The 17,671-nt window shown below is 41.1% G+C and overlaps 1 protein-coding gene across 1 annotated transcript; it reads left to right on the forward strand.

Annotated features, from left to right (window-relative positions):
• Window positions 1-2,466: 2,466 nt before the first annotated feature.
• On the forward strand, window positions 2,467-16,195 carry LOC100567598 (meteorin-like protein). Its single transcript, XM_008114376.2, has 4 exons — window positions 2,467-3,926; window positions 9,082-9,491; window positions 11,606-11,665; window positions 14,370-16,195. The coding sequence occupies exons 1-4, from the start codon at window positions 3,811-3,813 to the stop codon at window positions 14,681-14,683; spliced, it is 900 nt and encodes a 299-aa protein (XP_008112583.2). The 5' UTR covers window positions 2,467-3,810; the 3' UTR covers window positions 14,684-16,195.
• Window positions 16,196-17,671: the final 1,476 nt, after the last annotated feature.

Raw genomic sequence — 17,671 nt, forward strand, 5'->3', positions numbered from 1 at the left:
ATTATTATTATTATTATTATTATCTAGGTCAAAGTTTTCCAAACATTTCATTTTGGTGACACATTTTTTAAGACATGAATCATTACAGAACACAGTAATTCAGTTTTATTAGCAAATCAAACCAACCCCTTATAAGCGATATGGATGCATCACGAACTGTAATAACAAAATGTATGAGAACACAACATATCACATGAAAACCTTGCACTTGAATTTTCAAAATACAGTAGAGTCTCACTTATCCAACATAAACGGGCCGGCAGAACGTTGGATAAGCGAATATGTTGGATAATAAGGAGAGATTAAGAAAAAGCCTATTAAACATCAAAATAGGTTATGATTTTACAAATTAAGCACCAAAACATCATGTTATACAACAAATTTGACAGAAAAAGTAGTTCATTACACAGTAATGCTATGCAGTAATTACTGTATTTACGAATTTAGCACCAAAATATCACAATGCATTGAAAACATTGACTACAGAAATGCGTTGGATAATCCAGAATGTTGGATAAGTGAGACTGTACTATATATGGTTTATTGCTTATTTCACACAGACTCTGAGCTTTCTGGTTACATTCATGTGATGCACCTACACACTACAACTGACACACGAATGTGTCAGAAAACACAGATTGGAAAGCTCTGAACTAGGATCCCTTCTGTAGTCTTGGTGAAAGATGTTGAGAAATCAATAATAATCAGATCTGATATGTATTGCTATTGGCTTGTTATTGCCAAAATTAAGTTCTTACGGCCATCTTTGACTGATGTGCCAAAAATAATCTGACTCTTGGATATTATTTTGATTGGCAGGAAGAGAGAAATATGTTGTTTTCCCTTAAACCAGGAATATCAAATTCATTTTCATTGAGAGCCACATTGGTCTTATAGTTGCATTCAAAGAGCCGTTAAATCCATGGATGGAAGATCCGTAGATGCAGAGGGCCAACTATGGGCCCTTCCAGACAGGCCCTATATCCCAGGATATGAGTCCCCACTACCAGATAATCTGGGATAAACAGAAAACCTAGAATCAGAATCATAGAATAGTAGAGTTGGAAGACACCTCACGGGCCATCCAGTCCAACCCCCTGCAAGAAGCAGGAAAATCTCATTCAAAGCACCCCCGACATATGGCCATCCAGCCTCTGCTTAAAAAGCCTCCAAAGAAGGAGCCTCCACCACAGTCCAGGGCAGAGAGTTCCACTGCCGAACAGCTCTCACAGTCAGGAAGTTCTTCCTGATGTTCAGGTGGAATCTCCTTTCCTATAGTTTGAAGCCATTGTTCTGCGTCCTAGTCTCCAGGACAGCAGCAAACAAGCTTGCTCCCTCCTCCCTATAACTTCCCTTCACATATTTGTACATGGCTATCATGTCTCCTCTCAGCCTTCTCTTCTGCAGGCTAAACATGTCCAGTTCTTTAAGCCTCTCCTCATAGGGCTTGTTCTCCAGACCTTTGATCATTTTAGTCACCCTCCTCTGGACGCTTTCCAGCTTGTCAACATCTCCCTTCAACTGTGGTGCCCAGAATTGGACACAGTGTGATTCCAGGTGTGGTCTGACCAAGGCAGAATAGAGGGGGAGCATGACTTCCCTGGATCTAGACGCTATACCCCTATTGATGCAGGCCAGAATCCCATTGACTTTTTTCGCCGCCGCATCACATTGTAGGCTCATGTTTAACTTGTTGTCCATAAGGACTCCAAGATCTTTTTCACACATACTGCTGTCGAGCCAGGCATCGTCCCCCATTCTGTATCTTTGCATTTCATTTTTTCTGCCAAAGTGAAGTATCTTACATTTGTCCCTGTTGAACTTCATTTTGTTAGTTTCGGCCCATCTCTCTAATCTGTTAAGATCATTTTGGATTCTGCTCCTGTCTTCTGGAGTGTTGGCTATCCCTCCCAGTTTGGTGTTGTCTGCAAACTTGATGATCGTGCCTTCTAACCCTTCGTCTAAGTCGTTAATAAAGATGTTGAACAGAACTGGGCCCAGGACGGAACCATGCGGCACTCCACTTGTGACTTCTTTCCAAGATGAAGAAGATGCATTGGTGAGCACCCTTTGGGTTCGTTCGCTTAACCAATTGCAGATCCGATCCACCTAACCGTAGTTTTGCCTAGCCCACATTTTTTTTTCTTTCATTTTTTAAATTCTTTTTGATACATCACAACAATTAACTATTTTGGCCATACATAACTTATTTCAGTATACATTGTTCCAAAGGTAACTATTTCTTAAATGACATTTTAAACAGTCCTTAGAAATGTATCACCCTCCACCCCCACCCTCCCCCCATACCCCCCACCCCCCTGGAACAGCCATTCAAAATTGTCAATACATCAGTTTAATTGTGTGGAACGCCTGGTTCGTCTCAGTCTATTTTGTCGATTAGCACAGTCCATTTCCTTAACCAGTCTTGATCTTTTAGGCTATTTGTATATATATATATTTTCTTTTGAATGATGACGTCGTTAATTATATATTCTGATATATAAGCCCACCAGGTTTCTACATCCCATTTTGTATCATCCCTCCATCCTCGAGCTATTGTGGCTTGTATTCCAGCTGTCATATATTTTAGAATCTCTGTCCAATTATTGTTATCTTCCATTACCTTTACTGTGAGAGACATGTATCTAGCTTTGTCCCATATTAATTCTTTCCCTATTATTTCTTCCATTATTTTTCTTATTTTTCTATAAAAGTTCTGAATTTTTCTACAGTCCCACCACATGTGGGAAAATGTACCTATTTCCCCACAGTTGTGCCAACATTTATTTGAAGTATTTCCCGTTATGTGTGCTACTTGCAGTGGGGTTCTGTACCATTTGGATATTATTTTCCTTTGGGTTTCTTTAATCCTTATATGTTTAATTTTATGAATATTGTCAATCCAAGTCCCAATTAATTTCTCAGTAAAGTTTTTTTTCCTGTTTCCAATTATCTATAATGGTTATTTTTGTATTGTAAGTTAATGTGATTAGTTCATCATACAATAGCCCAGTTATTCCTTTATCTATTTCTATTTTCCTTTTAATTATTCTATCCAGTGGGGTTTCAACTACTTCTCTTCTTTTCATGGCCTGGGCTTTACTGGACAGACCTAACCATGCTATCCAGTTCCCTTGACCACATTTATCTTTTATTTAATCCCAATTTACTATTTCTCCTTTGGGATTCATGATGTCCCACATTTGACTAATTTGTTTGCCAGAAGATCATAGGGGACTTTGTCGAAGGCCTTACTGAAATCCAGATAGGCTACATCCACGGCATTCCCTGCATCTACCTGGGATCCGATCCTGGGATATAGGTGTTAGGAATTCGGGGATTTGAAGTTCAAAACATCTGCAGGGCCAGTTTGCGCATGCCTGGTGTAGACTCGTATAATCCAATTCAAAGCAGATAATCTGGGATTAGATCCTGGGATGTAGGGTAGTGTAGACCCAGCTTCAGTCTCCAAATATCTACCATTACAGAAGCTTAAGTGAGCATTAAGAATACAGTTGAGTTTAGACACTCAACGCAAAGGGGCGCACAAGAAAACTGTACTGAGTCCACCGCTGGTTAGAGGGGCAACCCAGGCAGGCCTCAGTGCTTGAGTTGTGTAGATAAGGCCGGCGAATCAACGGGAGCGAGATTGGAAACCAGCGGGGGCATCTGTCAACTCAAGCCCGGCTTGAAAGGGGCGTGGAGGGAGAAGGGGGGGAGACAGACCCCTTCCTCTCTTTGCCCTGGAGAAGCGGCGCCACTTCGGGCCTGTCTCGGAGGAGAGAGCCAGGCGGGCGGCCAAGTGCCTGGATGTCCCCGGGGCGAGAAAGCGGGCTTCCCAGGCAGCAGTGGGCCTGGATCCTGCTCTTCCTCCTCCTGCTGCTGCTCTGGTCCGGCGCCGCTGACGACTGCAGCTGGAAAGGGAGGTAAGGACGAGCCAGGAGAAGGGCGCCCAAAGAGCGCTGGCGGGGAGAGAGGCTTCCCGATCCCCACTGCTGTCAGTAGCGGCGCTCCATGCAGTCATGCCGGCCACATGACCTTGGAGGTGTCTACGGACAACGCCGGCTCTTCGGCTTAGAAATGGAGATGAGCACCAACCCCCAGAGTCGGACATGACTGGACTTAACGTCAGGGGAAACCTTTAGCTTTACCTTTTACTGCTGTCAGAAAGGCGGGCATGCTTTGAATGGGGAGGGCTGGCTAAGGGAGAAGCTACTGCTCGCCATCCTTGTTCTCCTGCCATAGGATTTACATTGGGAATCTCCTTCCCTTCAGGGTGAAGAGGCACGTCTGCAGCTTGGATGTGCATCTGAGGCCCCATCTACACTGACGTATCATCCAATTTCTGAATCCACATTATCTGCTTTGAGCTGGATGATATGGCAGTGTAGATCCAGACTTGGGCCCCTTCTACACTGCCATAGGTCAATGATGGGCAAGCTTTTGTGCTTGGTGTGTCAAAATTCACCAAAAAACCTAGCATGACTTGGGTAGTGTGTCACTTTGAGGAAAAAAAAACCCATAATTTCGCAATATGTATAGTTTAAATAACAAAAATATATAATTGTAATATATAACTGTATTCAATAAATCAAAAACTGTTGACTACCATTATTTCCATGTACAACAATCTATGGTACCTCTTGCAGTTTCCATGCTGATTTCTCTCTATTCTAGTTTCAATGTAGTCATGAGCAATGAATAATATAATAATAATATAATAGTAATAATATGATAATATACTACAGTAATAATAGAATAATAATAGAATATATATCTCTATATATATTAGAATATATATATATATATATATATATATATATATATATATATATATATATATATATATAGTGCATAATTCCCATGGAGTAAACAACAAAACCACTGGACCAAATCACACCAAATTTGGCCACAAAAGACATTACTCATCCAACCAATCTGCATGCAGCAGCATGTCAGCAAAAATGGCTAGGCATGTCAGTTGGCCATCACTGCCATAGGTAAAGGTAAAGGTTTTCCCCTGCATTAAGTCTAGTCGTGTCCGAGTCTGGGGGGTCTTGCTCATCTCCATTTCTATGCCGAAGAGCGCGTTGTCCGTAGACGCCTTTAACGTCATGTGTCATTACATTCTGTTTGGGTTTGTTTAGCTCCAAGCCTGGAAGCTCAAGTTTTAGCAGTGGCCAGGAGTTATTATTATTATTATAAGTATGACACAGCAAACAAGATAAATATGCTGGGTTTCGTATCACAAAATCACGAGTCGAACACTTCCCAAGTGTCTAGGACTGTGTGATGTATTTTCGGATGATGCGTGCAGATCCCAGTAGGGTGGCCTTTTGCAGTTGGCAGATCGTAATTTTGTCAATGTCTATTGTTTCCAAATGCCAGCTGAGAACTTTTGGCACGGCACCCAATGTGCCAATCACCACCGGGACCACCTGCACTGGTTTCTGCCAGAGTCTTTGAAGTTCAATCTTGAGGTCCTGATAGCGGCTGAGTTTTTCCTGTTGTTTTTCGTCAATGCGACTGTCACCTGGGATGGCAACATCAATGATCCAAACCTTGTTCTTTTCCACAACTGTGATGTCTGGTGTGTTGTGTTCCAGAACTTTGTCAGTCTGGATTCGGAAGTCCCACAGTATCTTTGCATGTTCATTTTCCTATACTTTTGCAGGTTTGTGATCCCACCAGTTCTTTACTGCTGGGAGGTGGTACTTGAGGCATAAGTTCCAATAAATCATTTGGGCCACATAGTTGTGACTCTGTTTGTAGTCTGTGCGATTTTCTTACAGCAGCTGAGGATATGATCAGTGGTTTCGTTGGTTTCCTTGCACAGTCTGCATTTTGGGTCATCAGCTGATTTTTTGATCTTGGCCTTAATTGCATTTGTTCTGATGGCTTGCTCCTGGGCTGCAAGGATCAGGCCTTCTGTCTCCTTCTTCATGGTCCCATTAGTGAGCTTATCATTATTATTATTATTATTACACAGCTGGAGCCCCCGGTGGTGCTATAGATTAAACCCTTGTGCTGACAGGACTGCTGATCAAAAGGTTGGCAGTTTGAATCTGGGGAGCGAGGTGAGCTCCCGTCTGTCAGCTCCAGCTTCCCCTGCAGGGACATGAGAGAAGCCTCCCACAGGATGGTAAAACATCTGGGCATCCCCTGGGTAACGTCCTTGCAGACAGCCAATTCTTTCACACCAGAAGCAACTTGCAGTTTCTCAAGTCGCTCCTGACACACACAAAAAATTACACAACTCAACCAAAAATAATTTTTTCTTGAAGTCCTGGATTTTGGGCATGTTCCTGGAATTATTTGGGGCTCTGATTCAGAAAATTGAATTGGATAGACCACACTAGATTTATGCTGCCCTAAAACCTAGGATCTGATCTCAGATTATCTTCTTTGAACTGGATTATATGAGTCTACACTGCCAGATAATCTGGGATAAGCAGATAATCTGGGATTTTGAAAATAATCTGGGATCTGATTCTGGGATATTGGGTAGTGTAGATCCAGCCTTAAATATTTATTTATTTATTTATTTATTTACAGTATTTATATTCCACCCTTCTCACCCCGAAGGGGACTCAGGGCAGATCACATAATATACATATAGGGCAAACATTCAATGCCCATATACACATCAGAGACAACAGACAGACAGACACAGAGGCAATTTAACCTTCTCCTGAGGGAATGTTTGATTCTGGCCAAAGGGGGAGCAGCTGCTTCATCATCCACTGTGATGGCTCTCCCTCATTCCAACGTCGTAAATTAGTTAAATTTGCCTCCCCACTTTATAAGTGGTACCTTATTTCCTACTTGATAGATGCAACTATCTTTCAGGTTGCTAGGTCAGCAACGAGCAGGGGCTATTTTTTTTTAATTGACGGGTGCTCACCCCGCCACGGGCTGGCCTCGAACTCATGACCTCATGGTCAGAGTAATTTATTGCAGCAGGCTGCTCACCAGCCTGTGCCACAGCCCGGCCCCATTTTCTATGGGCAAGAAGATGAAGACTGGTATACGGCATATGTTCTGTATCTCAAAAACTAGAGCTGATGGGGGAAACCAGTGCCATTTTTGGAATCAGTAGATCAAATATACCAAGAAATAGGGCTCACATTTGAGGCACCAAGATGAGTGTTGAACAATGTTATTTCCATCCCAGTTTTTCTCTCTTAAAAGAAATTCAGATCTGCTAACAGTGCATCCGTAGACACCTCCAAGGTCACGTGGCCGGCATGATTGCATGGAGTGCCGTTCCCTTCTCACAGAAGTGGTTCCTATTGATCTACTCACATTTGCATGTTTTTGAACTGCTAGGTTGGCAGAAGCTGGGGCTAACAGCAGGAGCTCACCCCTGCTCCCTGGATTCAAACCGCCGACCTTTTGGTCAGCAAGTTCAGCAGCTCAGCGGTTTAACCCGCTGCGCCACCCGGGGCTCCCTGCACAAATTACTCATGAAAAGCTTAAACAAAAATGTCTTTGCCTGCTGACAAATGGAGCAGGGACAGGGTCAGTCTAGCCTTTACAAATGACCCTAATTATAATTAGGGGAACAATTGATCAAGGAAGTACCGTAAGTTCTGTATGATTTGAAGGCACACAATATCAGACAACAATGGTTTCAACCTAAGAGCAATGAATTGCACAATAAAAATTTAACCACTAAAAATTTAGAAAAGTATTGCAAAAGTGAGAGGTGAACATTTGTCAGAAAAATTACAGCACCAAGCCACTTTTAGTTCAAGCCAGTTTCCCATCAAAACCAGTGCTTCATTTGGTTGGGTTGTTCCCTCATCATTTTTATTTACAATAATTGCTATTTTTAAGCAAATTGAATGAATCTATATTTTATATACCAGTTTTAGGCTATATATTTAAGCATCTGGGAAATTTAAGGATCTTGCCAATATTACTTTGATACCCCATTAGTTATAGTAGAATTGATTTAAACTCACTGAAATCAATTAAAACCAATCAGACTAACATCCATTTATTTTTTCTTGAAATAGACCAGATGTTTTGCAATAATCAAATATATGTTATGCCTACACAGAGCCCACGGTGGCACAGCAGATTAAACCACTGAGCTGCTGAACCTGCTGACTGCAAGGGAGTGGGGTGAGCTCCCACTGTTAGCCCCAGCTTCTGCTAACCTAGCAGTTCGAAAAGTGTTAAATGAGGGAGAAAGAAGCCGCTGAAGTTTCTCCAATTATAGTAATCATGCACAATTTCTATAATGAAATAGTAACAACATTTCATTACTTTCGCTATAATAAGGAATTTCTCACAAATTATACTTTAGAAACACCAGCACATCCAGTTTTGAAATGAACAATTTTTAATGGATCAGACATCCCTAATATCTACATATTGGTATGTAAAGGCTTTAAGTTGTATACAGAAAACAACATTAAATGTTGTTGGGCTTTTTCTAAATTAAATACAAGACATAAAGACCATCTACTGAGCATGTAGAAATATATCTCCTTTTTTCTTGGGGTTTCTCTTGCGTTCTCTCCAGTATCTGTTTCTTTTTATTTATAGGAGGGCAACCTTATTTTGTGAATATCATCCAGCATTTGAGATAGTTTCTTTAAAGCTTGGGTTAAAACACAGGTCACATTCATCACCTTACTGACTCGGGAGCCACTGCTAGACACAGTCATTCTTCATAAAGACCAATTTCATGCTTGCTGTGAGATCTGATTAAGGCTCTGTAGGCCTGAATAAACGATTGGATGTACCTCTGGTGAAAACCTTGAACAATAGATTCAGTCTTGGTTCAAGATTTTTGGCCCAAAGTCTGAGTCCATACATGTATCCTTAGATGTGAAGTATGGCTCAAGGTGCTGCTTGAGGAAACATGGTGACTCTTCCAAAAGTCAGTTGAGCACTCATTGCTTCTTTCTTCAACATTGAAGATACTGCAATTAGAGATTCAGGATCTCTCTGAGGGTCTGACAACCGTAGTGGGATCAGATTTGTAATGTCCTTAGACCTGTCTTTCTGTACTCCTTTCTTCTCCCTTCACGTCTCACTTGTCATGGTTGTTGGCTTATTGCCTTCTAGTGGCTTGAGGTGGGAGCCCCATTCCCGTGCTGTGGAGCAAGTCCACCTCCGCTGCACGGAGGGATTCCTGGAATGGATGTACCCGGCAAGAGCCCTTCGTGTCATCCTGGAGCCCAACCTCTCCAGCGCTCCGCACACCACCATATGCATCAAGCCATCCAATAACTTTCAAGGAGCCAACATTTATGTGGAGCGGGATGGGCAGCTGCATTTGTTGGTGGCTGACAATGAGGAGCCCCACCTGCACCACGTGTCCTGCTTCAGCAGCCCTGCCCCTCAGCGGGTGGCCCTTTTCCTACAGGCCAGTCCTCAGAGCGACATCAGCCGCAAGACTGCCAGTTTCCAGTATGAATTGCTGAGCAACCAGAGTGCCACAGGCCCAGACCTACAGAAAATGCCCCTTATAGAAGGTAAGGACTGGGCACATTATTTCTTTCTCTAATATCGTTGAGTTTCTTAATATGTCAGTACCTTGTTATTGTGTTGTCAAAGGCTTTCATGGAGAAAATCACTGGGTTTCCAACAGACCTCAGAAGTTGTAAGGTCTGTTGGAAACTAGGCAAGTGGGGTTTATATATCTGTAGAAGGTCCAGGGTGGGAGAAAGAAGGCTTAAGGCAAGTGTGAATGCAAGGGCATTAAATGCTAATCAAGGTGGCCAATTGCAACATTCACACTTGCCTCAAGCAGACAAGAGTTCTTTCTCCCATCCTGGACCTTCCACAAATATAAAAATCCCATGTGTTGTTGAAGGCTTTCATGGCCGGGATCACAGGGTTGTTGTATGTTTTCCGGGCTGTATGGCCATGTTCCAGAAGTGTTCTCTCCTGATGTTTCGCCCACATCTATGGCAGGCATCCTCAGAGGTTGTGAGGTATGGAGAAACTAAGCAAGGAAGGTTTATATATATATATATCTGTGGAAAGTCCAGGGTGAGAGAAGCAACACGCTGAAAACAGAGGAGTTCCAGACATGAATCAACCAGGGGCAGCTAACGATTCTGAACAAAGGATGCCCCCAGGCAGGAAGAAGCCAGGAGATGAGGCTATTCAATGCTAATTAAGGTGATTAACTACAACATTCACTCTGGCCTCCAACTGACAAGAGTTCTTCTCTCACCCTGGACTTTCCACAGATATATATAAACCTTCCTTGCTTAGTTTCTCCATACCTCACAACCTCTGAGGATGCCTGCCATAGATGTGGGCGAAACGTCAGGAGAGAATACTTTTGGGACATGGTCATATAGCCCGGAAAACATACAATAAAAACCATAAAAATCCCACTTGCCTAGTTTCAGGTTTTATGATTGGGATTCACCACGACATGAGGAACTGTATTAGGGGGTTACAGCATTAGGAAGGTTGAAAACCACTGACCTAAAGTATAAAAATGGTTAACAAGATTGTTATCAAAAATAACACTAGGAATGAAAGGCAGAAGAGAAAACTCAAGATATTGAGAAAAGAGAAGATCTTCCCAACCAAAGAGAAATAAACATCAAGGCAATCAATCATGCACTTGCTAGTGTTTTCTAGGGCTGAAAATATATGCCTTGCTCAAGGATACCCAATAGTTTTCCATGGCTGAGTTGGGAATCAAAGCCTGGCCTCTACACACATAATCCAATGCTCAAACCATCACACCATGCTGACTCTCTCAGACTCAATCATACTGAAAGCCCTTTTGTCAATTCTTCAGAGATGTAAGTGAGCATGTAGTGTTCTCTCCTGATGTTTCGCCCACATCTACGGCCTCCCACTCAGATCAGTCATACTTGACTATGTTGATCAGATTCAGAGGTACATTCAATAAAGACTCCTCTGTTCAGCACTGGGAATAAAAACCGGGAATATGTTGTCTTTCCAATGAGGTTGGTCTTCATTCTCCATTATCTCTCACCATTGACTGTGGTAGCTAAGTTTGATGGACATTGGAATTCAAAAGCATGTAATACAGGTCTGAACAACCTGCGTCCCTTCAGGTGTTTGGGCCTCCAACTCCCAGAAGCCCTAGCCAGCTTTTCCAATGGTCAGGTATTCTGGAAGCTGAAGTCCAAAACACCTGGAGGAACACAGGTTGTGTAGACCCGAAGGTTCAGTTGCCCAACTCAACTTGCAAGGTTCTCCATCCCTAGGTTGTTTAAAATACTCAGGAGTTTGCTAAAGGCTCCAAACATTGCATGCTGTATAACACATCAAGTTACACCTGATGTAACTATCAAATTATGGACAGCAAAGACTGTGGACATGCAGTGACTTATCTAGGTCTGCTTTGGGAGTCTATGAAATAAGAAAAGAGAAACATTTGTATATTGAGGATGTTGCAGAAATATAACTACTGGTACATAGTTTCTTGAATTCTGCTCAAAGGGACTTCTTCATATGCTGTGCTTTATCCAGAGACTGTTGACTTTCCCGATTGTGAAGGCTGCTAATTGAACTAGACCATCTGGTGTTGACCTATTCAAGAGTCCACTTGACCACTCAAGAGGTTTTAATCTTCTTTGATTTCTTTGTTGTTCAGCCATGTGCCGCCCGTGTGACAACATGGAGCTCCTCATGGCCATTTGTAGCAGTGATTTTGGTGAGTAAGCCATTTACAAGTTACTCAGCATACTCAGGGCCAGTCCTACAAATAAGCAGAATGAAACAGATGTTTTGGGTAACACATCTGGAGTCTATTGAAAAAAGAACAAATATTTACTTTATTATTTTTCTATAATAAAATAATAAAATACATATTATTATTATTATTATTATTATTATTATTATTATTATTATTACAGTAGAGTCTCACTTATCCAACACTCACTTATCCAACATTCTGGATTATCCAACGCATTTTTGTAGTCAATGTTTCAATATATCGTGATATTTTGGTGCTAAATTCGTAAATACAGTAATTACAACATAGCATTACTGCATATTGAACTACTTTTTCTGCCAAATTTGTTGTCTAACATGATGGTTTGGTGCTGTATTTGTAAAATCATAACCTAATTTGATGTTTAATAGGCTTTTTCTTAATCTCTCCTTATTATCCAACATATTCACTTATCCAACGTTCTGCCGGCCCGTTTATGTTGGATAAGTGAGACTCTACTGTATTATTATTATTATTATATAATATAAAAATCTCCCAAACAGGGGGATTGGCGTTTGTGGGAGATTCTGCCTTCTGAGCCAAAATAACTTGCCTGGCTTTGGGTGCTATGCACTCGGCCATGGGGAGGTGCCATATGCTTCTCTAACACAGGCAGCAATATTTCTTGCAATGGCCATGGATATACTAACAGTATAGTCTCCATTTAACAGAAGATGGCAGAAACATTGAGAATATTTATCATTTTATAGCCTCAGTGAAAAGTGATGTGGCTATACTTGGGGGAACCCCTTGAGAAAAGACAATAGTGATGAGATTCTTCAGACTTCACAATTTCTTCTGAGAAAATTATTTTGCCCAAAACACTATGTAACAAAATTTTAAAAATATGTTTCTGTTCCTGGTTTGCAAGTGTTGTTTCCTGTTTAATTGTGTGGTACAGTACTTACTTTGAAAATAGTTGTTATAATCCAGAAACTTTGTTTTTGTGGCTGCCACACACTGTTTAATTGGTTAAGACTCAATGAGATAGTCTTTGAAAAACTATAGCAAAATGTGCTGCAGGATGTCTTGCAAAAACAAAGTTTTTGCAGTTTAATAAACTTTTTCCATGATGATAGAACCAATTAGGAAATGACATTTATAATCCAGAAACAAAAATTGTGTTTCATAGTATAATTGCATGTAGGTATTTCCCTGCACAGGAGATATTTTATTTACATACCATTATCCAGGTTTATGTACAAAAAACACACACATTATTTCTGTGTAATTTTTTCCAAGTCACCCTGAAGTGTGCTTGAAAACTGTGCCAAAACTCTTGTTACCTTGCATAGCAGAAATAATGCTGCTGACATTATTCACTTTCACATGCAGAGCGCAAGTAAGACGATATACACATCCCTAGCAGATGGACAAATAAAATCAAGGACTCTACAGCAGTTAGCTTTTCTGCCTGGGTTAATTTCTGTCGGTTTCCATTTTTTCCTTGCAGAAGTGATCAGCTTCCCTGTATTCACTTGATGAAGTTACTGGGTCTCAGGCAAGGCACACTCCTTCTTGCTAGGCCCTCACACAAGTCCACCCACGCACATGGACACACACACACACACACACAAGCAGGCAATTGACAGATGTGATGCCGAAGGACACACAATGGGGGGCATTTATACTTAAAGCACCAACAGACCAGAAGAAATAGCTCTTTGAGTGGACTCTATTTACGGCTTGACATCCTTGTCCTAAGTTCACTGTTCCCTATCATCAAGAGGGATATTTTTATGGGGGTGGCTATGAGAGAAAATAGCTCCTAATGAAAGTGTAAATGACCCTCAATGTGAATTGGAGCTTTATGGGTTTCTGAAGAGGGAGGTCTTGAGTCACTCGATCAGAAGCAATTCAGAGCAGGAGGAACAAGGACATTACAGCTTGTCAATAGACTTGACTGCATCTGGCAGAAAATGCTCACACAAAGCCAGGTGGGGATACAGAGAGCGGGTAGGAAAGCAGGGGACATCTGTTGCGCTAAAAGGCTAGCATCTTCAGGAAATTGGATTAGCTAAAGAAGTCCCTGAAATCTTCCAAAATACAGACGTTCTTTGTGCCCTTGACATAAATGAGATAATTATCCCCAAAGGAAAGATTTAAATTGGTGCCTTATTCTGCATACAAATTGATTATTTGATTTGTGGGGGGTGCTACAAATGAAAATGTGGGAGAATTGAGGGTGTTTGGGAAAGGTCTTCTAGCCAATTGTGCTTGTGGCAATTAGGCCTGAATAATCCCACCATAATTTTTTTTTAAATGAAGAAGTGCTTAACAGAAAGCATCAAACACACACTGGAAATCTTGCACCAATAATATTAATATTGCTCCTTAGACTCCTGGTTTTTATTTAGTTTTTAAATCTATGAGGAATTCATCACTTGGTATGCTCACTGGGGCTGATGAAACTGTGCGATCTCAGAGTTTCTCAAGTCACTCCTGACACTAAAAAAACAACAACTGGCCATGCCATCTGAGGGATTCCGGGAGCAATTGTCCAAAACTGGTTGGTTCAACTTGCAGCAACATGTTGGGGAAAATTTTTGTTTATATAGCCATATATACCTTTTCCTGTAGCAATACTAGCAAAGAAGCACTTCATGTTTCAGATAACAATTTCCATGCAATCTCATTTGCACAGTGGTGAGAGGATCAATCCAAAATGTTATGCATGATTCAGAGAACCACATCTCTCAGGTTGATGTCGACGTACAGCAAGTCTACAGGCAGAAAAATCAGATCTTCCAGCAAGATAAAGCAACTAGAGAGTGGCGGGGATCCATCAAAACCTTGCTGCAATGTAAAGTGAAGAAAGGCAGAGGGGACTTCCTCTTCACAGGCAATGAACACTTTGGTGAAGCTTGGTTGGGTTGTGCACCAAGATTTAAAGACTTCGGAGCTGTCTATCACATAGCCAGAGAGAAAGGAGCGAATCCCTGTGAGTTTCATTTTTGACAGATGAAGCAATATCTGTCATAACCATGAATATTGATTTCAGATTATTATTATTTTGTATAGAAGAATGACATTGATTCTGAGATATGTGTCTGTGTCTTCAAGCCAACTAGTAAGGGCAGGTTGGTATTGGGAAGATTTGACTTTGGGTTTCCCCTATGTCAGAGATTCAAATCTTGGGCATGCTAAGTTCTTCTCACCACAGTTCCCAGTCTGTAAAAATGGGAATAGTGTGGCCTACCTCACAGGGCTGTTGTGAGGACAAACAATAAAGAATGGAAAGCACTTTGCAAATTAAAGGAAAAGGGCTGGAAAATACTGAATGATGACTGACTCACCTCTGAAATTGCAAGAACATGTTCTGCATTCCACATCAAAAATCCTGAATCTTCATGCAATGCAACTCCATATGGCAGTGTTTCTAAACCTGGGGGTTGGGACCCCTGGGGAGGGGGTCCCAAGGAGGGGTCAGAGGAGTCAGCAAAGACCATCAGAAAACATATTTCTGATGGTCTTAGGAACCCGTTTGGCAGAGAAAGCTGAAGATCTCTCCGCTTGTCCGTCTCTTCCTTTTAGGGAATAGACAATTAATCCTCCCAAATTTGTGCCAAATTTGGTCCAGGTCCATCGTTGTTTGGGTTAACAGTGCTCACCAGATGTAGGTGAACTACATCTCCCCTAAATCACTGTCAATTCCTCCCAAATCCCTGCAGTATTTTCTGTAGGTCATGGGAGTTCTGTGTGGGAAGTTTGGCCCAATGCTATCATTGTGGGGTTCAGAATGCTCTTTGATTTTAGGTTAACTATAAGTCCCAGCAACTACAACTCCCAAATGTCAAGGTCTAGTTTCCCCAAACACCACCACATTTGGGCATATTAAGGATTTGTGCCAAATTTGGTCCAGATCCATCATTGTTTTGAGTCCACAGTGCTCTCTGGATGTAGGTGAACTGCAACTCTAAAATTCAAGGTCAGTGCCCACAAAACCTTCCAGTATTTTATGTTGGTCATGGGAGTTCTGTGTGCAAAGTTTGGTTCAATTCAATCATTGGTGGAGTTCAGACTGCTCTTTGATTGTAGGTGAACTATAAATCCCAGCAACTACAACTCCCAAATGACAAAATGAACACCCCCAACCCCTCCATTATTCAAATTTAGGTGTATCAGGTATTTACACTGCCATAAAAAAATCCAGATTATCTGATTTGAACTGGATTATATGACTGTGTAGACTCATATAATCCAATTCAAACCAGATGTAGATTATCTACTTTGGTAATCTGCATTATATGGCAGTGTTGAAGGGGGCTCACTCAGAAAGCAGCTGTGAAAATTAAAAAACTGATGGATTTTTTTACTCATTGGTGAAAAGGAAGGATCTAAATGTAGCTAATAAATAATTGATTCCAAGTAGTACTTCTGTCTGGAGGATAATATATATAGTACTTGTTTGTGGAGATGTGGAGCTTCTAAGTGAATTGCCATCTCAAATAAAGCAAACGTCTATCTGCTCATGCAGAGTTGTCTCCTTTATTGAACTAAAACAATGCCCTCATGAGTTGATGTTGGTTTTCAACTTTGTCATTTCACCGCAGTGCATGCGGTCCAACAAACACAACATTGCAGTGCAGGACCCTCTGCACTATCTCATGGGCTTGTGTGTGCAAAGGAAGGAAAACCCACAACACACTGCTGTTGGGTGGCAACCACAAGGGTAAAAGCAGAACTGCTGCAGATGTTTTTGGTAAAGGTCTCATAGCCTCTGTAGTGCCTTTCAAAAAACTTTTAGTTGTGCAGTGGTTGCAGCCTGGAAGTGTGAAGACCCTTCCCATTGCCACCACTATCATGAAGTCACAATAGTGTTAAAGATCTTTCATAAGACTAGGGATGATGCTATAAATATAAACTTGTGATTAAAAGAGTCTATGCAGTTCAATTCCACTTTACCCATATGAAAATGTTCATATCTTCTGTACCAAAATGAGATCCTTCCATGGACAGCTTCTCACTTTATCTAGGAATTTGAATCTTGTGTTATTACTGAAATTCAAACCCTGAGTGTTAAATATCTAACTCTAAGTGTTTTTACCAACATAGTCTCACATTCTGTTTCTAACACTTCAGGAAGAAATAGCAATTGCATATATGCAGTTGCATGGCAATAAGGCCCATTGAGCCCAGCTGGTTTTACTTAAAATGGTCAAAAAAAATGCTAAAGACACCAGATCCCATCTGATCTTGGAAGCTTAGCAGGGTCAGCCTTAGCTAGGATTTGAATGGGAGAATGCCAACAAATATCAGATATTCTAGGCTGTATTTCAGAGGAAGGAACTGGCAAAGCCACCTCTAAATATTCCTTGCCCATGAGTAATCATGGAACCTGAAGGCATATATGTATATCTATGTTCTTTTGGAAATACTATATTTTTGAGCATGAACTCTAGCTTGTACTTCACATTGTAGCTGCTTATGTACATAAGATAATATAGATGTCTCAGCTTAAGGTATACAGGACACTACTACTTTGCAGTGTTCCATTTTTCAGAATATGACATCTTAAACCCAACCTAGCATGGAAGCCATTGTAAGTTTGTCATATGGATTCTGGAAAGTTCACTGGAAGAAATGTTATAGTCATTATTCCACAGCTCAAAACACATTAGATTGTTATAATTACAAAATTAAAAGCATTTGCTTTCCTGAGTCCACAAGAAGATATATGTTTTTGGACCATTTCCAAAGTATAAAATATATTACTTAAGTGTTAAGTGCTGCTGACTTGTGGTGCAAAACAAATGTGCTCTTGCCAGCTACACACTGGTATTTCAAAACTCACAATAAAGTATGAGTATAAGCCAGTACCTGAACCCTGTGATACACTGAACCTGTAGTACAAATGCAAAATTTGACTATAACGCAGCAACTGTTTGACCTGGTTGACATATGACACATATTCAGGAAAAATAGTTCAAGTTGATCATGAATGTG

Source organism: Anolis carolinensis, chromosome 2 (genome assembly GCF_035594765.1).
Source record: "Anolis carolinensis isolate JA03-04 chromosome 2, rAnoCar3.1.pri, whole genome shotgun sequence".
Taxonomy (NCBI): Eukaryota; Metazoa; Chordata; class Lepidosauria; order Squamata; family Dactyloidae; genus Anolis; species Anolis carolinensis.